This window comes from Entelurus aequoreus, linkage group LG21 (genome assembly GCF_033978785.1).
Source record: "Entelurus aequoreus isolate RoL-2023_Sb linkage group LG21, RoL_Eaeq_v1.1, whole genome shotgun sequence".
NCBI classification, from domain to species: Eukaryota; Metazoa; Chordata; class Actinopteri; order Syngnathiformes; family Syngnathidae; genus Entelurus; species Entelurus aequoreus.
This window is the reverse complement of record NC_084751.1, coordinates 35,591,037-35,614,706: the sequence shown is the minus strand read 5'-3', so window position 1 is coordinate 35,614,706 and position 23,670 is coordinate 35,591,037. Positions and strand designations below refer to the sequence as shown.

The 23,670-nt window shown below is 37.6% G+C and overlaps 1 protein-coding gene across 1 annotated transcript in view; it reads left to right on the top strand.

Moving 5' to 3' along the window:
- tprn (taperin) overlaps positions 1–22,880 on the top strand; it is a 76,198-nt gene extending 53,318 nt beyond the window's left edge. Inside the window, exons 2-4 of the mRNA XM_062031567.1 lie at positions 8,432–8,630; positions 14,097–14,215; positions 17,379–22,880. Of these exons, the coding sequence (XP_061887551.1) occupies positions 8,432–8,630; positions 14,097–14,215; positions 17,379–17,441 (381 nt within the window). The 3' untranslated portion in view covers positions 17,442–22,880. The remainder of the gene's footprint in view (positions 1–8,431; positions 8,631–14,096; positions 14,216–17,378) is intronic.
- The last annotated feature ends 790 nt before the right edge of the window (positions 22,881–23,670 follow it).

Sequence of the window (23,670 nt, the reverse complement as noted above, 5' to 3'; positions counted from 1 at the left end):
CTGTTCTCTTTGCTTTTATAGAAGTGATCAAGGTTGGGTTGTACGCTTCTGGGGGTTTTCTGCACACTCCCTGGGCTTGTGGTGGCGGATCTCCACTCTCAGTTGTTTGGAGAATACTTTTGTGACCGCTTGTTTTTGATTATTGAATAAATGCATGAGCCAAAATACACTTCTCTTTCACTTGTATTGGCAACAAAGTGGCTAAAGAGTTACGCCACATCTACAGTTATGCTACACTGCCACACTTTCATTATGACTTGTTTATGTCCGCATTTGTGACAGGCTTCCACGAATAAGTAAAAATAAGGAAGCACTGGATCATTTTTTTTAAGACAGCAGGCATTCTTCTTTCGACACAGGGCTCCTATGCCGAGAATTGATGCGACTCTCCGAGAATAATGTGGTTTACAGTATTCAGTACCGACGATATTGGAAAAAAGAGTTTATAGATGTAAATAATGGATGGAATACATTTGTAACGTGGATGAGTGTGTTCAATATTGAAATCTTTCATCATAAATATGCTACCTGCAGAATGTCCATATCTTGGATGCAGTTGAATGGTCTCAAATCTGAGGTATTGTTGTTGGCTTGTGGCCTTGTGATGGAGATTAAGGCAGATTTAAATGGAGCTAAGGGCAGCTGTAAGAGCAGTCAGCTGACACCCTTTGGTCGGCATTAGCTTTTATTACCACGCGTGACTTCTTCCCGGAAGTGAAAACCAGTGGTGGTCAACCAAGCTAAGATGGCTGTTGTACGGAAAGCGGCGCATAAACTATCTGAGTATGCAAGGGGCCTATTTCTTCCTGCAAAAAGCAGATGCTAATAAAAAATGTACCTATGCAATGGAATAAATCCCTACACTTTATCAAAAAAAAAGATTTGTCGAGTGATAAAAGATTATTTTCTGGAGCAACAAATCGAACTATCGTGTGCTCCAGACGCTATTTTACACCACAAAACAGATGAAAACTTGGAAAAGTATGGAGGTCCACAACTTCTTTGAGTGTGGCTGGGTCAAGAATATTGGTATCAAGACTCTCCCGGATAAATATGCATCGTTTTTGCTCGGATAAGGTTGCATTTTATGATTCAACTTTGTGTCTACAGTCACCTTTGTTGCCTTCCCTGTAAGTTAGCCTGGTAGCGGTGTCATTGTTAGCCTGGTAGTGGTGTCATAATTTAGCCTGGTAGTGGTGTCATAAGTTAGTTTGGTAGTGGTGTCATTGTTAGCCTGGTAGTGGTGCCATTGTTAGCCTGGTATTGGTGTCATAAGTTAGCCTGGTAGTGGTGTCATAAGTTAGCCTGGTCATGGTGTCATTGTTATCCTGGTAGTGGTGTCATTGTTAGCCTGGTAGTGGTGTCGTAAATTAGCCTGGTAGTGGTGTCATAATTTAGCCTGGTAGTGGTGTCATAAGTTAGTTTGGTAGTGGTGTCATTGTCAGCCTGGTAGTGGTGCCATTGTTAGCCTGGTAGTGGTGTCATAAGTTAGCCTGGTCGTGGTGTCATTGTTAGCCTGGCCGTGGTGCCATAGGTTAGCCTGGTAGTGGTGTCATTGTTAGCCTGGTTGTGGTGTCATAAGTTAGCCTGGTAGTGGTGTCATTGTTAGCCTGGTAGTGGTGTCATAAATTAGCCTGGTAGTGGTGTCATAAGTAAGCCTGGTAGTGGTGTCATTGCTATCCTGGTCGTGGTGTCATTGTTAGCCTGGTCGTGGTGTCATAAGTTAGCCTGGTAGTGGTGTCATAAGTTAGCCTGGTCGTGGTGTCATTGTTAGCCTGGTCGTGGTGCCATTGTTAGCCTGGTCGTGGTGTCATAAGTTAGCCTGGTAGTGGTGTCATTGTTAGCCTGGTAGTGGTGTCATAAGTTAGCCTGGTAGTGGTGTCATAAGTTTGCCTGGTCGTGGTGTCATTGTTAGCCTGGTCTTGGTGTCATTGTTAGCCTGGTTGTGGTGTCATTGCTGGCCTGGTAGTGGTGTCATAAGTTAGCCTGGTCGTGGTGTCATTGTTAGCCTGGTCGTGGTGTCATAAGTTAGCCTGGTCGTGGTGTCATTGTTTGCCTGGTAGTGGTGTCATAAGTTAGCCTGGTTGTGGTGTCATTGCTGGCCTGGTAGTGGTGTCATTGTTAGCCTGGTAGTGGTGTCATAAGTTAGCCTGGTAGTGGTGTCATATATTAGCCTGGTAGTGGTGTCATTGTTAGCCTAGCAATGGTGTCATAAGTTAGTCTAGAAGTGGTGTAATTGTTAGCCTGGTAGTGGTGCCATAGGTTAGCCTGGTAGTGGTGTCATAAGTAAGCCTGGTAGTGGTGTCATAGTTAGCCTGGTTGTGGTGTCATAAGTTAGCCTGGTAGTGGTGTCATTGTTAGCCTGGTAGTGGTGTCATAAATTAGCCTGGTAGTGGTGTCATTGCTAGCCTGGTCGTGGTGTCATTGTTAGCCTGGTCGTGGTGTCATAAGTTAGCCTGGTAGTGGTGTCATTGTTAGCCTGGTAGTGGTGTAATAAGTTAGCATGGTAGTGGTGTCATTGTTAGCCTGGTAATGGTGTCATTGTTAGCCTGGTAGTGGTGTCATAAGTTAGTTTGGTATTAGTGTCATTGTTAGCCTGGTAGTGGTGTCATTGTTAGCCTGGTCGTGATGTCATTGTTAGCCTGGTCGTGATGTCATTGTTAGCCTGGCCGTGGTGTCATAAGTTAGCCTGGTAGTGGTGTCATTGTTATCCTGGTCGTGGTGTCATAAGTTAGCCTAGTAGTGGTGTCATTGTTAGCCTGGTAGGGGTGTCATTGTTAGCCTGGTAGTGGTGTCATAAGTTAGCCTGGTAGTGGTGTTATAAGTTAGCCCGGTCATGGTGTCATAAGTTAGCCTGGTCGTGGTGTCACTGTTAGCCTGGTCGTGGTGTCATTGTTAGCCTGGTCGCGGTGTCATAAATTAGTTTGATAACGGTGTCATTGTTAGCCTGGTAGTGGTGTCATATATTAGCCTGGTAGTGGTGTTATTGTTAGCCTGGTCGCGGTGTCATTGTTAGCCTGGTAGTGGTGTCATATATTAGCCTGGTAGCGGTGTCATTGTTAGCCTGGTCGCGGTGTCATTGTTAGCCTGGTAGTGGTGTCATATATTAGCCTAGTAGCGGTGTCATTGTTAGCCTGGCATTGGTGTCATAAATTAGCCTGGTAGCAGCGCTATAAATTAGCCTGGTAGTGGTGTCATTGTTAGTCTAATCTAATCAGATTATAAAGCGTACACATATTCAGTAGCCATCCGTCCATCTATTTTCTACCGCTTGTCCATTTGGAGGTCGCATGAACTTTTCAGTCCAGCTTGAGTTATTTAGTATGCATGTGCTTACTAACTACAGAGATGACTAATTCAATGATAAATATTTAGTTATACTGTAACTATGCTGCTCGTTCCTCTCTTACCAAAATAAAAATAACTATTTTATACTTTTTTCTATATAAAAGCAAGCACAGCAAAAGTGCTAAAAAAAACAAAGTATATTTTGTCATGTAAAAAAAACCCCAGTTAAAATAGCAGCAATAAAAACAAATAACAAAACACTCAAACTATCTAACTTGCTGAAAAAGAAAGTGCTGATGTCTAAAAAGCTGCAGACTATATTGATCATTAACTCCTGGCATAGGTAGTCATTTATTATGACTCAATGTATAGAATCATATCATTGATTAATTATTAACATTTTAGCTATCTAATACATTTTATGTTTAATCTTATGATCTCAGCGCATCTGTGTGTGTGTGTGTGTGTGTGTGTGTGTGTGTGTGTGTGTGTGTGTGTGTGTGTGTGTGTGTGTGTGTGTGTGTGTGTGTGTGTGTGTGTGTGTGTGTGTGTGTGTGTGTGTGTGTGTGTGTGTGTGTGTGTGTGTGTGTGTGTGTGTGTGTGTGCGTGTGTGCCTTTCTTCATTGCACAGCAAAGTGACCATGTTTACACCTGAAGTTCCTGACAAATAAAAATAAACTGAATTGATATAGACAAAGTTCAGCTGGCGGACTTTGGCTAAAATGGTAGTTTAAGTTACCTTTCACACAACTTCGTCTCACACTTTTTAGCTAGCTAGCAAAGTACAAACCCCAAAACCAGTGAAGTTGGCACGTTGTGTAAATGGTAAATAAAAACAGAATACAATTATTTGCAAATCCTTTTCAAGCTACATTCGATTGAATAGACTCCATTTTTCTGCATTCTTTCGTATCTCAAGTTATCATTACGTATATGTATTGTTGCATTTGAACAATTGTATTGTTGATAATAAAGGTAAAGTACTGGTATTGTTTATTATCAATAGCACTATTTCTATTGGTATTCATATTGCTCCATTTTTAGTGTAATAATGCTCATTGTCATTTCTGTATTTTTTTTTTTTTTTTTAATTTTCGCTAACTGCTTATTTGCTATTACTTTTACCATCATATTTGTACATGTCGTATTTGCTGATGTTGCTCTGTTGTTGTTGTTGTTGTGTTTGCTGTTGTTGTTTTTGTCTCTCTGTCTAATCCCCCTCTTGTCCCCACAATTCCCCCCTCTGTCTTCCTTTTTCTCTCTTTCTATCCCCCGGCCCGGCTGCACCAAATGATAATATAAATACATTTAATAAAGTCAAAATACAAGTAAGGCAACAAGAGAAGTATCCTACACTTCTCTTTTGTAAAGTAAATCTGAACAGCCGATATGGGCATCTACATCTGCTATATGATTTGCCCGAGAAGCTGGGCAGGACATTATAAAAATAAAAAAAAAAAAATAAAAAATAAAAAAAAAGAATAGACTGCAAGGACAAGATACTTAACGTTCGAACTGTAAACTTTGTTATTTTTTGCAAATATTAGCTCATTTGGAATTTGGTGCCTGCAACATGTTTCCAAAAAAGCTGGCACAAGGGGCAAAAAAGACTGAGAAAGTTGAAGAATGCTCATCAAACACTTATTTGGAACATCCCACAGGTGAACAATCTGGTGGGTGCCATTATTGGGTATAAAAGCAGCTTCCATGAAATGCTCACTCATTCACAAACAAGGATGGGGCGAGGGTCACCGCTTTGTAAACAAATGCGTGAGCAAATTGCCAAACAGTTTAAGAACAACATTTTTCAACCAGCTATTGCAAGGAATTAAGGGATTTCACCATCTAAGGTCTGCAATATCATCAAAAAGTTCAGAGAATCTGGAGAAATCACTGCACGTAAGCGATGATATTACGCACCTTCGATCCCTCAGGCAGTACTGCATCAAAAAGCGACATCAGCGTGTAAAGGATATCACCACATGGGCTCAGGAACACTTCAGAAAACCACTGTCAGTAACTACAGTTCTTCTCTACATCTGTAAGTGCAAGTTAAAACTCTACTATGCAAAGCGAAATCCATTTATCAACAACACCCAGAAACGCCGCCGGCTTCGCTGGGCCCGAGCTCATCTAAGATGGACTGATGCAAAGTGGAAAAGTGTTCTGCGGTCTGACGAGTCCACATTTCAAATTGTTTTTGGAAACTGTGGACGTTGTGTCCTCAAGTAACAAAGAGGAAAAGAACCATCTGGATTGTTATAGGCACAAAGTTCAAAAGCCAGCATCTGTGATGGTATGGGGGTGTATTAGTGCCCAAGGCATGGGTAACTTACACATCTGTGAAGGCACCATTATTGCTGAAAGGTACATACAGGTTTTGGAGCAACATATGTTGCCATCCAAGCAATGTTATCATGGACGCCCCTGCTTATTTCAGCAAGACAATGCCAAGCCACGTGTTACAACAGCGTGGCTTCATAGTAAAAGAGTGCGGGTACTAGACTGGCCTGCCTGTAGTCCAGACCTGTCTCCCATTGAAAATGTGTGGCGCAATATGAAGCCTAAAATACCACAACAGAGACCCCGGACATAGTTTGCAAAAAAAATGTAAGTGGTCCAAATTCATCTATACAACAGGAGCACTCGAGTGCTTTTAGGAATTTGCTACAAAAATGTTTTTCTTCCAAGTTTTGAATAGAACTCGGGGACTAGTATGGTGTCATTCCCAGGCCCAGTTAAATAGCCCTGGTGTAAAGTAACAACATTACCCATACATCTTAGTGGTCGACAGGAAGTAGAGACACAAGCACTTAGTGGAGATATGAGCGGGTATGAGTATTGTGCAGTCAGACACGTAATATTTCAAATGTTAGTGCTTGTAAATGTATTGACTGCTTTCTTTAAACCCTTGAAACCATCCATGTTGGCTTAATTGGTGCTTAATTTGCAGACAGCATTATGCTGCTAAACAGATATTTGTTCTGCTGTACACTATAAGATGCTTACTGACCTGACCGCCACAGCACTATTGGCAACCACCTACTGTATCCCACTTAGCTTTTGTACATATTACAGTCTGACCCACACTGGCCGGAACAAAGTATACGTTAGGAACCTGATTGGAAAACTGGCCTGACTTCCTGCTACTGTGGGCAAAGGCCTTTTCTGTGTGATAAGACAATCTATTTGCAGAGTTGTAAGGAAGTAATAAACTCTAATTTGTCATGGTTGTAATAAAAATGTGTCTTGTAAGAGAGATTTGAGTGTTACAATTACAAAACCCAAAACCAGGGAAGTTGGCACGTTGTGTAATTCGTAAATAAAAACAGAATACAATGATTTGCAAATCCTTTTCAACTTATATTCAATTGAATAGACTGCAAAGACAAGATATTTAATGTTCGAACTGAGAAACTTCTTTTTTTTTTAAATAATCATTAACTAAGAATTGTATAGCAACACATTGCAAAAAAGTTAGCACAAGGGCTTTTTTTTTACCACTGTGTTACATGGCCTTTCCTTTTAACAACACTCAGTAAACGTTTGGGAACTGATGAGACACATTTTTGAAGCTTTTCAGGTGGAATTCTTTCCCATTCCTGCTTGATGTACAGCTTAAGTTGTGGTATTTTAGGCTTCATAATGCGCCACACATTTTCAATGGGAGACAGGTCTGGACTACAGGCAGGCCAGTCTAGTACCTGCACTCTTTTACTATGAAGCCACGCTGTTGTAACACGTGCAGAATGTGGCTTGGCATTGTCTTGCTGAAATAAGCAGGGGCGTCCATGATAACGTTGCTTGGATACAACATATGTTTCTCCAAAACCTGTATGTACCTTTCAGCATTAATGGTGCCTTCACAGATGTGTAAATTACCCATGCCTTGGGCACTAATACACACCCATACCATCACAGATGCTGGCTTTTGAACTTTGCGCCTATAACAGTCCGGATGGTTCTTTTCCACGTCCACAGTTTCCAAAAACTATTTGAAATGTGGACTCGTCAGACCACAGAACACCTTTCCACTTTGCATCAGTCCATCTTAGATGAGCTCGGGTCCAGAGAAGTCGGCGGCGTTTCTGGGTGTTGTTGATAAATGGCTTTCGCTTTGCAAAGTAGAGTTTTAACTTGCACTTACAGATGTAGCGACGAGCTGTAGTTACTGACAGTGGTTTTCTGAAGTGTTCCTGAGCCCATGTAGTGATATCCTTTACACACTGATGTCGGTTTTTGATGCAGTACCGCCTGAGGGATCAAAGGTCCGTAATATAATCGCTTACGTGCAGTGATTTCTCCAGATTCTCTGAACCTTTTGATGATATTACGGACCGTAGATGGTGAAATCCCTAAATTCCTTGAAATCGCTCGTTGAGAAATGTTGTTCTTAAACTGTTCAACAATTTGCTCACGCATTTGTTCACAAAGTGGTGACCCTCGCCCCATCCTTGTTTGTGAATGACTGAGCATTTCATGGAAGCTGCTTTTATACCCAATCATGGCACCCACCTGTTCCCAATTAGCCTGTTCACCTGTGGGATGTTCCAAATAAGTGTTTGATGAGCATTCCTCAACTTTCTCAGTCTTTTTTGCCATTTGTGCCAGCTTTTTTGAAACATGTTGCAGGCATCAATTTCCAAATGAGCTAATATTTGCAAAAAATAACAACGTTTTCCAGTTTGAACGTTAAGTATCTTGTCTTTGCAGTCTTTTCAATTGAATACAAGCAAATCATTGTGATATGGATATTAAGCATCATAAGACTCCATCAAATGTAGGTTTTTTTTAGCTTTCAGCAGGTCTATAGTTTGTCTCTCACAGTTGAATTAAACAAAAACACATCTTAAGTGCACTTTACACGTTACAATTACAGTACGCAGTATTTTACTCACAAAATGTAAAGTTCACAACCTGTTTGAAGCATCTTGCTTGCTGAATAAAGTGAATTGATGTGTGAGACAACGCCTCTCTGCATGGGTTCATCTTTTTTCCCTCTGCAGATAGCGCCACCAAACCTACTTAAAAAATATGTACAATTAAAAGCAGAGGAAATAAATCTGCCGTATTACACTGAATGTTTTTGATTGGATTGGTAGCTATGCAGAACTATGCACTAAACCTTCTTCAACTCCTGCAGCTCAAGATCTCCTTCAAAGACTCGAGTCTTCACAGCACGTACGAGTACCCGTCAGAGAGCAGCGTTTGGGACAACGGGGAGAACGACGACGCTGACAAAAGCGAGGAAACGGTGGCCGATGAACCGCTCACCATGGTCGGACGTATTCACATCCCTCAGCCATCTTTCACAAGCCCGCCCACGCACACCAACAGTAACGGTGAGACCGAATTCACATAATAACAGTGTTTATTGATGTTAAAAATGTGTGTGTGTGTGTGTGCGCGCATGCGTGCGTGTGTTTATATATATATATATTATATAATATAATATACTGTGTGTATATGTATATATATATATATATATATATATATATATATATATATATATATATATATATATATATATATATATATATATATATATATATATATATATATATATATATATATATATATATATATATATATATTTAATATAACTATAAAAAAGTCATATATATGTATAATATAACTATAAAAAAGTCTAAATAAGTCACGGCGTGATGTGACAGGTGGTGACAGTACACCTACTTTGAGACAAGAGCTATATTGATGCATTCTTGGTTATGGTTTAAAGTCATATCCAACAATTGCGACAACGACTTTTTACTGTCAATTGAGTTTCGTTTTTTTAATAATTTCTGCTGGTGGTGTGCCTCCAGATTTTTTCAACGCATGCCTTGACTCAAAAAAGGTTGAAAAACACTGTCCCATAGCATCATGGTCATTTATGCAAAAGAGACAATGACATCATCTACAACAGGGGTGTTGAACTTGTTTTCATCGAGGGCCACATCGCAGCCATGGCTGCCCTCAGAGGGCCGCTTGTAACAGTGAATGTAAGAATATAAAAGTATAATCGCCTCATTATGTTATTGCCTTTGCATTTGGTTATTTGATTTTTGTACGTACAAATTGATGGATAACTTGCTTTGAGTCAAGGTGACAAGCAGATATTTAAGTGTTTGTTATTTTTACAAACTATCATATGGTATATAATAATTAAGGGTGCTAAAAAATTTTTTTTTTTTATCACATTCGAATCCTGATTTTTTTTGTAATTTTCAAAAATGTATGTATATTTTTTTTTGACGAATACATTTTAAAAATTAGAATTTTTTAAGCCTTCTCTATGCTTACTTGGTGCGGGTATGTGTCATACAAAGGAGGTTTTGCAACCTGTAAGCTGTTTTGTTAAGGTGTAGTTATTATTATACCAAATATTACATTGCAAAAATCAGTTTGAATAGAGAATCGAGTATCGATTATGAATCAAATCCTCACCCCAAGAATCGGAATGGAATGGCGAGGTGCCCAAAGATTCACACCAATAACAATTGAATATTTGTGTATATATATATATACATACATATATATATATCAATCAAAGTTTAAAACATATGAAATTTCATGTCTTACATTTTTCAATCAAAATGAAACAATGAAAACATTTAGTAAGAAAGATGAAGTATCCACATTATTCCCAAGCTTTCGCGGGCCACATTAAATGACGTGTCGGGCCGGAGCTGGTCCCCGGGCCTTGAGTTTGACACGTGTGATGTACTACTAATTAATAAAAATTTTTAGAAAATTAATGTTTACATCAGGGGTGTCAAACTCATTTTAGATCGGGGGCCACATAGAGAAAAATGTACTCCCAAAAGGAGTATCACGGCACGATAACTTAAAAATAAAGACAACTTCAGATTGTTTTCTTTGTTTAAAAATAAAACAAGCACATTCTGAAATTGTACAAATCATAATGTTGTTGTTTTTTTTTATAATTACATGTTGGGGTTAATAGTATATATACTTTATTTGCCGTTATTTATGTTTTATGAATAAATTACGTGATAATGTTCATCAGTCAACTCATTGGTGTTAATTTTCAATCTATCAAGATAAAAAAAAAAATAATATCAAAATCAAATTACAGGATGTTATTTATGTATTTTGATCATTTTCCTCCACGTCATGTGGTCTATTTTGTACATATGTAGCATCATCTACAAAGATACAAAGAATTGCTATAGCGACATCCAGTGGACACATTTAGAACAGCTGTTTCTTTCATTCAAAAATTTCAGGTTCATTTTTATACATAGCAAACTCATCCCGCGTGGGGCGGATAAAACCTGGTTTACATAGGTTATTTTTGGTGGTTACTGTAAATGTGAAAATGTACATATATTTACAACTGGGTAAGAAATACATTGAGAGGAATGATAATGAATATGTTTTATAAAGATGTGTGTGACATAATGTACGTGGTTTGCTCCGTTTTGTTTAATAGACATATTTGGTTCGGTTGAGGTTGTAGATGATGTTCTTTTGAATACATGGATTTATATCTTAAGCATCATGATAGAAGCAGTTACCATAGCAACACACAGAACCCAGCCAGAACCCAGTGCTGGACTGGGGTCTGCGGTTTTAACACCTTAAGGACCATTTAAAAAATTAAATCCAAAGAGAAAACAAAAACAAAAAGTCAAATGTTTCTTAGGAAGGCGAGTGTTTGTATGAAAAGGGGTGGGATTAAATAAGCTCTGCTTCTTCCTACTCCTTTTCGGACGTGCTGGAAATGATGTGAATTGAACAGTGAAGAGAAGGCAGTGTTGCTTATGTGCATAAAAGCAGCTTGTAAATACAGTAATTTGGAGGACACTGCCCCCTACTGGGTAAACTCTGAACTACATTAGTGGTGTCCAAACATTTCCAACAATACAGAACAATGGCTTCAAAATATGGGGGTCACTTTGCAATTTTAACCTTTTTGTTCAATCAGTCAAACTTTATTAGTTATTTATTTATACAGAACGTTTCATGCACAGGCAGGTGCATGAAAAGTTATTTACAGAAGAAAAATAAAGAAGAAAGAATAGATGAAAACACACACACGTACACTATTGACAATAACACAACATGGCATGGCACTGACTTTTGAGGCATCTACACTGGAGAATAACTACAATTAATGCCATCTAAAAAATGTTTTTAAAAAAGTATGAAACATTATATAAAATATATGTAAAAATCAAATAGAAACAATACATTAATAAAAACATAACATTAAGAGAATAATAGTAATAATAATAACAATAATTATAAGGGAAAATTAACAACATAAAATGAAAAATATAATACAAAATAAAAACATTTAAAGAGTTTAACATGATCAGGAAAAAGCCTGATTAAAAAGGTGTCTCTAACCTTTTTAAAAAAAAATATATATAGACAGTCTCTCCAGTTCTGAGGCTGTTCCACAGGTTCAGTTCAGTTTCAGTTTATTTGGAACATGCATACGATACAATGTAATGCGCCACATATTTCCAGTTGTTTTGTTACAGCATGTCCGAAAAGGAGTAGGAAGAAGCAGAGCTTATTTAATCCTACCCCTTTTCATTCCATAGCAATTTTATCCAATTTCCTTGTTCTCTGTAACAGAACAGTGAATAAATAAATAATATACCATAGTAAGTAAACAAATAAATAATCTTTATCTTAAAAGAAACAAAAAAAGGGTTCAAGATGTTCATCATAATTCGTGTTCTGAACACTTGTAGTTTGAACAGTCTCTTAAACTGAATCCTATTGGTGCTTTGTTTGATTTCTTTGCTTAATCCATTCCATAATTTAATCCCACATGCAGATATGATAAAGGTTTTAAGTGTTGTACGAGCATACAAATGTTTTAAATTAGATTTTCCTCTAAGGTTATATTTCTCTTCTTTTGTTGAGAAGAATTGTTGTACATTTTTGGGTAGCAGGTTATAGTTGGCTTTGTACATAATTTTAGCTGTTTGCAAATGCACCAAAATCGTTGAATTTCAATATTTTTGATTCAACAAATAAAGGGTTTGTATGTTCTCTATATCCAACATTATGTATTATAGGTGGGGGAGAATTTGTTGGTTTTGTTTGAAAAATCCAATGTTGGTGAAAATGTGACAAGTAGTGCAACATATGTATGGAATAAAAACAGCTTTGTGGGTTTTCCTTTCATTTAATGACAATTTGCCAGTGTGTCAATTAATCAAGTGTTCAAACAAAGAATCACAAGTTGGTGACTCAGTCTCTCAGTTTTTTAATGAGTACGACTGCAAAATAGTCCAGCATGGGGCCAAACAAAATTGTGAGTGCCAGCACTTTGATAAAGACAGTGACAAACACTATTGAACTCAATAAATTATGCTGTCAAGAAGGTAAAGGTGATGTGAAAATGTTCATTAATACATTTCATTCATAATTTTTTATGTATTTCACTTTTTTGCGTGTAAAACTATCATCATTCTTTATGAAATGTGTTTTTGCTTCATATTTTTGGTTGTCTGTAACAGATTGGATTTGCATTGTTTTAATATGGTTTTGGGTTAAATCACTTACGACAACCAAGGTTCGGCAGTATTAGTATGATATTTAATAGACATGTAACAGTCGATTTTCATGAAACAGTGTGTACAATTCTGAGTTTTGTGCTTCTGCAATGTTTTCTTATGATGGAGTCCACGTCCACTTTTATTGATGAGGCCGCAGGTGTATATGTGGTATAGCGCCACCTTGTACCAAATCAAATGTTCATTTCCAGGTGTCTTCAAGGTGGTAAGGCAGGCCTGGGCAATTATTTTTTACTCAGGGTGCCCAGTTTATCATATCTATCTATCTATCTATCTATCTATCTATCTATCTATCTATCTATCTATCTATCTATCTATCTATCTATCTATCTATCTATCTATCTATCTATCTATCTATATATATATATATGTAAGCTGTGAAAATCTGCTGTACAGTATGTGTACTTGGGTCCTATTTTTAGGAACACTAATACAAAACCTCACAATAATTGAATGCTAAAAACGTTATGACAGACCGCCTTAACAAACAGAATGGAATTTTACATTTTTTTACTGAATGAGACACCCAGAATGTACATGAAATTAAAGAATGTGGGATTTACAATATTAACTATTAACGATAAAACAGTGAACATTGACAACATACGAACGTCACACCCACTCTCCGTCGACATATTTTACAATCAAGAGAAACACAACAAAAATGCAACAAACAAAGCAAAATATGAACGCGAAGGGTACAAAATAAACCCACCTACAATCTGATGCATCTGATATATCACTAAGCTTTAGATCTTTGTTATAAAAATCTCCTTCCGCGTCTGTCCCTGACACCCGCATTTCAGGCTGGCCGCTCTGGAAACACTCTGTGGAAACGCTCCCCACCCACACTGCTTGGTGCCTCGTCTGAGCTGCTGTGACTTAGATTACCATAGTAACTAGTATATCATGCAGAGGGCAGACTCCAACCATTGAAATACTTTGTATAGTTCAAGACTTACGGTCATTAGAAAACATCACTGCACATCATAATGGCAGCTACAGTTTACATCTTAAAGATCTAAAAAAAATGTTGGGGAATGTCCGGCGGGCCAGATTGAAAAGCTTAACGGGCCTTAGTTTGCCCGGGTCTGTGTTAAGGTCTTACCTGCATTAGGTCTTGAAAGGCTGCATGGTGGTTGTCCCTGCTTCAGCCTACATTGAACATGTGACAAACTTACACCCTTCACTTTGCTTATGAAGGTCGAATCGCACCTTTTCTTTACACAATGCTTCTTTTGTGCGCAGACCTCGCCAACTACATTCCCAAGCACTCGATGGATTTCAGCGTGTGGCAGAAATACAAAGAGGAGGACAGCGTGAACAAGGAGGAGGTCCAGCAGACATCGATGACAGAGGAGGTCATGGTGAGAACTGACAACTCCATTCGTCTACGCTCGCAATTAGTGGACTGCTTGGAAACACAACAACATTCTGACCCAAAACCTGTTATGGTTCATGAATACGGGTGTAACTATAGGGATTGGCCTAAAATCTATATGGTGATTTACAGTACCGTATTTTTTAGACCATAAAACGCATCGGATTATAAGGCGCACTGCCGATGAGGGGGTCTTTTCAGGTCTATTTTCATACAAGAGGCGCATTAAAGGGGTCATATTATGATTTTTTTCTAAATGTAAAACACTTCCTTGTGGTCTACATAACATGTAATGGTGGTTCTTTGGTCTAAATGTTGCATAGGTTATGTTTTACAGATCATCTTCAAGACGCTTTCTGACAGTCGCTTCCAAATGCGCCGTTTTGTGGGCGGTCTTATTTACGTGGCTCACCTTCGGCAGCGTCTTCTCCCCGTCATCTTTGTTGTAGCGGTGTAGCGTGCAAGGACGGGAGTGGAAGAAGTGTCAAAAGATGGAGCTAACTGTTTTAATGACATGCAGACTTTATTTCAATCAATAACGGAGCAGCATCTCCTCATCCGGAAACAACAACAAGGCCGGAAATGTGTCCCGTGAAAAACCGTCCGACCGAAACTCTCTAATAACTAAAGTTCCTTGGGTGAATAATGTAAACTCACTACACCGGTATGTTTTAACGCTTTCATGGTGAGTTTACTGACAGATATAAGTAAGAACTTTACACTACTTTATATTAGAAATGGCAACAGATGAGGATGAATGTCCCATAACAAGAAGATAGAGAAAAAGAAAAAGCTTATCAACTACGCTGACTACAAAAGAGGACACACACAATTTTTCAGGATTTATGCAGATCCCAAATACAGATCAGCAGGTACCAGAAGGTAAGAAAAGTTGCTTTTGCATAATATTGCGAAACAAAACGCCAGATAGTATGTTTTACCTTATACACACCATAATAATACTCGTATGTTGAAGCACAGTACAATCCATCAAGCGGTGCGGCTTCATAGCTTACCAAAGTCGTACTAAAAGTTTTTGATGGATTTTTGAGCGCCGTGTGTAATGTTCTATATTTTCAATGGAACATATAAAATGTTGGTGTTGCTTACTTGAGTCATATTGTCATCATATTGCAGTCTCTCTTATGTTTGACTGCCATCTACTGGCCACACTTATCATTTCACCATGTACAAAATAAAAATAGCTTTGAGGTCAGTAAGCAAAACCAGAATTATTCCGTATATTAGGCGCACCGGGTTATATAAGGTGCACTGTCGAGTTTTGAGAAAAAAAAAATATTTTATGTGCGCCTTATAGTCCGGAAAATAGGGTTGATGAAAATAGAATCATTTCAAATCGGGTTACAAAGGCTCCTAATTTAGCTGTTGACCTATGCAATATCATATTGTGTCATATCCAGTTGTTAATTTACTGTTTATATCTGGTTACATTCTGTTGTAACATGGTTCTATCTACACTTCTGTAAAAAAGGCATAAACACTTTTGTTTGGATACTTTACAAACAGAAGGGCAATACTACAAATTTGGGTATCGATCCAGTTGCCTGTATTCCATGGCGTGACTTCTTTCCGGAAGTGAAATGCTGTGGTGGTCAACCAAGCTAAGATGCGAACAAGCAGCGGGTGAACAATCTGAGTACACAAGGGGCCTAAATACATAAATTAAATGGTTTGTACTATTTTTGTTCTAGTTTGTGCTGCACAAAAATGTTCTGTTATAATTTTTATTAACAATCTATATTTTTTATGTTATTATCGTATATTGTTTATAACCAGCACAATAACATCAACAAACATAATAGGTAGACAAAAAGCTTTTGCAGCACAAACGTAGCACGAACTAATGGGACAAGTTTGGGTATATTGTGACTAAGGTGGGGAGGCGGTTTATAAATCATAAAACATTATTGACATAAAACTATTATAGGTAGACAAAATATTATTGCATTACAAATCAGCACAAGCAGACACCGTTTGGAAACAATTAAGGTATGTAAATAGTCCGGTGCGGCCTAAAGTGTAGTATAGTCCGGAAAATATGGTACAAATACGCGTATTGTGTTACACCTTAGTCCTGACCACGAGTCACCCATCTGGGAGATTAGCGAGCTAATTGAGACTAACTATCAGTGGCGGCCCGTGCGTTTCCCACCTAGGCCTTCAGTGATCTCCGACTTCAATGTTTACCTCTCAAAATACCATAATTGATGTCACCACATGACCATTGCTGGATAAATACTATACAGGAACACATTTACGCCCTACTGGCTATTGAATCACACATTAACAGTGTACAAAACGGGTAATTTTCTGGCGCATTTAAAAATCAATTAAAACATATCTTATGTGGTACTGTCAAGTTAGGTTTGGTTGATATCAGCATTTCAATCATCAAAAATTATATCATCTGAGAAATGGACATTGAAACAGGGTAGGTCTGACTTGGTAGGATATGTACAGCGAGCAGTGAACATAGTGAGCTCAGAAAGCATAAGAACAAGTATATACATTTGATTATTTACATTTGATTATTTATGGCTACGGCACAACACTTACCTCTTCCTGCAAAATTGAAACTTGTGAATGGATACTCACTTTGGAATGACAAGTGAGTATCCAATCACAGTCTCGTTAACATCCGGCTACCTAGATAGGCTACTGTCAACAACTTGTGATTTGATTGGCTATTGCAACTGTCTCTCAATTTTATGTGTTGTCAAACGGTCCCGATGAGTATCCAAACACAGGACGCGTAAATGTCACGTTCAACCTTAGGCCAGCTAGAAGGCCTTACTGACAACAACTCGTGATCTGATTGGCTATCGCATCTGTCTATCACCTGTATGTGCCCGCATTGTTGATTCTGAAGGCCCCTGGCAGATTTCGTACAGCATGGCAACATAATCTAGCTGAATTCTGATTGGATACAAACTAAAACTAAAAACTGGAAGGAGCATAATATGACATGAAGAGAATATGAATAATTTTAGATATTTAGGGAAAGTAAATAAAAAAATAATTTTATCTTTAATTATGCTCATGATTTCTGGTTATGTTAGGCCAGCAGAGAAGGCCTTGCAGGCCCTGACAGCACACCACTGCTAACTACGATGCATTTTTGTCCTCAGCTGACGCCGGCGGACAGTTCGTCTCTGTCGGACTACAGCAGTGAGCCCGCTCTCTACTTCTGATCACTCTGATTGGCCCGGACCGCGACACCTTGGCCCACAGGACCACCTCGAATGGACTGTCACACCTGGAAGTGAACCACTTCTTAGAAAGACACATTACCTGACACCTTCAGGGAACACACGCCATGGTAGCGCCGCCACTCGCCACGTATTAGAACTCCTCCAGGGGATCTTCTTGTAAAAAGCAGCTGGACTGTTTTTTGTCCCCAAAACATCTTGGACAGTTGATCTGTCAAAGCATGGACAACAATCAAATCGATCCAAAAGTTTTTTTCTTTTTGTTTTTTGGCCCAATAATCTGCCAATGTCCGAGTGGACATGAAGACACAATGACAGCGTCAGCATGGAAATGTTAGTATCGGCTACAAAAACACAACAACAACAAAACCATAGGGTGTGTCTCAAATGCAATACTTCCATCAGTACACTTCAATAAGTACACTGTGTGCTTACTTGCTGTCTCAAATCAATTAGGGCTGCAATGAATAATTAATTAATAAAAATAAATAAAAAAGCTGCTTCGATTAATCATTAAATTAGCGTAACTAATAAAAATGTATCTCCGTGGGAGTGCATGGAACTTTAAATATTTGGACATAGTTTTACTCCAGTAGAGTGAACATGAGAGCGGTGGTGCAAGTGTGTGAATTTATTACAAATTTGCACACGTTAAAAGTGCAATTTCAATGGTGATGTGCATTTATAACGAAAAAGGCAAGACGAAAACATGTTATTTCAACTTTTTTTTCCGGGGCAATAAAGTGCGTTTTATCCTATTACTCAATTAATTGAACACTTTAATCAATAGATTACTGGATAGCGACTTCCCTGAAATCAAGGACTTGTCATAAATGGCCATGGCAATATTTGTTCTCCCCTTTTTTAATGGTAAAATGCGACCACTCAAGTTAGTTCCTCCCCAGATGGCGAATATTATAATAATAATAATAATAGATTTTATTTGTAAAAAGCACTTTACATTGAGCAAACAACCTCAAAGTGCTAGTGTATTGAAAAAAAATAATAATAATAAAAAAATAATAAAAAATTAAAAATAAAAACTAGAACAGCCTAATAGCTAGAACTAGTATGCATATATCTATAAAAAGGCTTTTTAAAAAGCATCCACAGTCTGTGGTGCCCTCAGGTGGTCAGGGAGAGCATTCCACAGACTGGGAGCGGCGGAGTTACCTATTGAAGGTGATGAGTTCATTGCACACTGACTATTTTTCATTGATTTGAGTGCAACATCCTGGTACTTAAGAGTGCACTACAATTTGCCTCCTCGGCGTGAGCGCACTCAAAACATGAAGTGTACATACGGAAGTACACCACATTGAGACACAGCCTTTGTACTTGCAGGTTCTTGCTTACAGAAGTACAAAAAAAAGATGTCAAAAGTTGTTTGTTGGGAAGTTGAACCAGCAGTTTTGGACTAACGTTAGCTTTTTGCATCTTTTCATGACAAACCGTCGGTTTTCAAAGTATTTGCAACGTTTCACCCACTCGGTGCCATTTGGAATAAAATGAATAAATGCATGATAAAAAATATTTCTTATTATTGAACAAAGATTTAAACTAGGGGTGTCCCGATACAACTTTTACATATACCGTATATGGAGCCTTGAAAGTATTCGCCGATACCGATAGAAATCTGATACGATATCAGCAAGAATCTTTTATTTTTTTGTCGTGTTGAATGTTGGAAAATATTTGATCAAGTGAAATGAGTCAAACAGAGAACAATAGTAGGTAAGAAAAACACTAACCTATTTATTATTAATCGACTAAAAGGGACTTACTCTATGTTGTCTTTAAGTTGTAGTGGAGTGGGCACAATAATTCATTAGGTTAAGAACATGACTTACTACATCGAATTATGCGGACACGTTTGTTACTTGATACTTCCTACTACACTTCTGCCTTGGATACTTTGTACATGTAAGTAATATGCAACTACAATTGTTTATATCGACAAATGTGCTGTTTTAGACTGCAATGTTGTTCAATTAGGGACACTTGTTGCAAATATCTAGCTTGTGTGCTATTGTTTGCTGAGCTGTTGTGTAGCTGCCAGCTCCTAGTAGCCTATAACCTACCATGTTTACCTTTTTGTAAATGACTTGACGAGAAAACACAAGAAAAGACCAACCTTGTGTGCTTATTGGCGGGCATTTAGACGTTAACTGGCTGTCCAGCTTTGCACAAATGGGGCCGCTTGTATCGGAGTTTACATCACACATTTTACATGCAAGCACATATGATCTGATACTTTTTTTTTTAGGATGATATTAGATAGATATCAATGTTTCAGGTTGGGACACCCCTACTTTAAACAACTGTGAACATGTGAAAAATAGCATTTCTTGTCTGTTTTTGCATTACTAAAATTACTCTTCTACGTGTTACTCTTTCTCCCAAATAGACTTAATATTTATTTTCTTGAAGGAAAAAAAAAATTTAAATTCACACTTTAGTCGTGGAATTTCACTCAGTCCTGCTACCCTAATACACAGGTGTCAAACTCAAGGCCCTGGGGCCAGATCTGGCCCGCCACATCATTTTTGAGCGGCCCGTGAAAGATTGGAAATAACATCAATAAAGTACTTTCTTTCTTTTTCTATTTTGACAGGGAAAAAAAGACATGTTCTGCATGCAGTTATACATCTTTTACACTTTATCTAGCTACCATATTTTTCGGAGTATAAGTCGCTCCGAAGTATAAGTCGCACCGGCCGAAAATGCATAATAAAGAAGGAAAAAAACATATATAAGTCGCACTGGAGTATAAGTCACATTTTGGGGGGAAATTTATTTAATAAAACCCAACACCAAGAATAGACATTTGAAAGGAAATTTAAAATAAATAAAGAATAGTGAACAACAGGCTGAATAAGTGTACTTTATATGACGCATAAATAACCAACTGAGAACGTGCCTGGTATGTTAACGTAACATATTATGGTAAGGGTCATTCAAATAACTATAACATATAGAACATGCTATACGTTTACCAAACAATCTGTCACTCCTAATCGCTAAATCCCATGAAATCTTATACGTCTAGTCTCTTACGTAAATGAGCTAAATAATATTATAAGTCTCTCCTGAGTATAAGTCGCACCCCCGGCACAAACTATGAAAAAAACTGCGACTTATATTCCGAAAAATACGGTTATAATACAACATATATCATCATACATTCTCAACATTTTTGGGGTAAAAAACATACGTAAATATCTACTTAGCCTTATGATTTCAAAGAAAGGTGTTCATCAAATTGTACACTGTAAACATGACATAATATATATTTTTTTAAAACAGCTCGGTCTTCAGAATCCTACCGTAAGAAAAACACTTTACAGTAATACACTGTGAAAACAGCAACCATATTTTTCATGCAAAAAAACTTGGCAGCTCAATCACCAGAATTTTACAGTAAAATAGTGTGACCCTTTGACTGTAAATTTTATGGTAAAATTCTGCCTTCTTTTTTTTTAACGGCAAAATCCACAGATTTTTTTTTTTTTCTTACATTGTAGGTAAAATATACATTTACTAATCAAATGCATAGGTAATGGTGTGGCAATGTAATGCGGCTAATCCTTATACATGTATGTTTCTTTTATTAATGTTAGAAGTAGAGATGTCCGATAAATGCTTTAAAATGTAATATCGGAAATTATCGGTATATGTGATTTTATATTCGGTATTGTTTTTGGTTTTTTTTGTTTGTTTTTTTAAAAATTAAATCAACATAAAAAACGCAAGATACACTTACAATTAGTGCACCAACCCAAAAAAAACTCCCTCCCCCATTTACACTCATTCACACAAAAGGGTTGTTTCTTTCTGTTATTAATATTCTGCTTCCTACATTATATATCAATACATATCAATACAGTCTGCAAAGGATACAGTCCGTAAGCACACATGATTGTGCGTGCTGCTGGTCCACTAATAGTACTAACCTTTAACAGTTAATTTTACTCATTTTCATTAATTACTAGTTTCTATGTAACTGTTTTTATATTGTTTTACTTTCTTTTTTATTCAAGAAAATGTTTTAATTTATTTATCCTATTTTATTTTATTAATTTTTTTAAAAAGGACCTTATCTTCACCATACCCGGTTGTCCAAATTAGGCATAATAATGTGTTAATTCCACGACTGTATATATCGGTATCGGTTGATATCGGTATCGGTAATTAAGAGTTGGACAATATCGGAATATCGGCAAAAAAGCCATTATCGGACATCCCTAGTTACAAGCCAAAACTGCAACGTGGCCCTCAATGAAAACGAGTTTGACACCCCCTGCCCTAATACATGACCCCCTCTGAAACATGTTCATATTCCACAAGTCAATTCTACGCTACAAACTCAGTCCTGTTACTCGAATGCGTAACAAAAAATGTTAATGGCCAATACAGATGAATAACGTCAGATTCAAATATTTAAAAAAAAGAGAAATGCACATTTATTTTGAGACATTTATACCAAACAAATGGCACAGGTTCGGTGAAATTGTCAATAGAATTAATCCGTAGCACCCTGGAGGAGGTTTTCATGAGTACCTATGCGCTTTGTTTTTTTTGTTGTTTTTTTTCCTGTTTAAATAAACGCTTGAACAAGTGACCTTGGCCAAAAAAAACAAAACGTGTTGCGGGCATGAGAGAATTGCATTCTCCACGCACGCTTCTTGTGTATTTATTGCTGCTCGGTGTTTTGCATGTCTTACACCTGCTTATGTACGATGTTGTCATGCTTTTTGTGTAACGGCCGCAGAAAGAGGACCTCGCGTCTTCTCACATTCCAGACAGCTTGTCGGCCGGCTAAAAATCAACCAAGTTTAGTTTGTTTTTTTTATTACAATGAAAAGGAATGCACCATACTTTTATTTTTTAAACTCCTAATGCCAAGTGATTAAAGTCATGTTTTACACTCAACCACGGCCAGTATTGTTGTACACTTTCATTGTAACACAACATGAGCACAAGTAACGTTTTTTTGTGTTTTTTTTCCAGATTTTCTGCCGTTTTTCTGCCCTTTTAAATGTCAAATGCTTTGTTTAATGTTGAAGACAGGAAACGATACAAAATAAGAGTTTTTCTTTGCTCTGTTGAAGCAGTTTTTTTGGGACAGCTGATTGTATGATGAATATAAACAAGAATTCACCTTCTCGCAGACTTTTTTTTGTTCATTCTTTAATGGAATGAAAGGCATTGTGGGTAATGTGCAGAATGTACGCAATGAATGGATGCAATGTCCACTTTTTCCACATTTTTCACAGCCTGATGATCGTCGTCCGTCATCCTTGGAACACACATTGTGTAAAAAAAAAAAGATTTTACGGTAAAAAAAACAAACGTGAAAATAACAGTAGTACTGTTTTTCCATTGACTGTAATGTACTACTGTAAAGTCAACAAAAGTAGATTTGACAGTAAAATTCTGGCAAGTGAGTTTGATTGATTGATTGATTGATTGATTGATTGATTGATTGAGACTTTTATTAGTAGATTGCATGGTACAGTACATATTCCGTTCAATTGACCACTAAATGGTAACACCCAAATAAGTTTTTCAACTTGGTTCAATTCATGAGCTGTCGGTTTTTCACCTTAAAATCTAGAAACCCTTTCATGGTTCAATTCATGAGCTGTCGGTTTTTCACCTTAAAATCTAGAAACCGTTTCACCACAAGTCATGCTTTGGATCTCACGTTGCTCAAAAGTATTTTTCACCTCTAACTCTTCTAAAACATCCGTACCTCGGTTTTCACACGCCCAACTTTTTGAAGGATTCGGTTTACAAGGAAAACCTTGCCAAAAAACCCCAAGCCCGTCTTGTTTATTGTATGCACAACACAAACTACAGTAGTCACGTATTGATCAATTGTTATAAATCTATCATCTTTTTTTTCCTGCTCATTCTTGCGGCGCCCTTTAGTGAAGTGTTTCTTAGCCATAGGGCCAGGGCCGGTTGTTCGGCTCTGCCATTGTTTTTCAGTACTCGGTTGTAATGCACTTTTCCACCACTTGTGGCAGTAATGACAATATCAAACAAACAGAAGACGTCTGGAGCTCAAAAATTAGTGCAAAAATTATGACTAAAGTTTTTAAGCAGTATTTTAATTTTCACTTTTTTTATCGACAGTTTAGTGAAGAAACGTATTCATTATTAATTATTCATTCTAGCACAACGTAATTGTATGTACAGTCGCGAT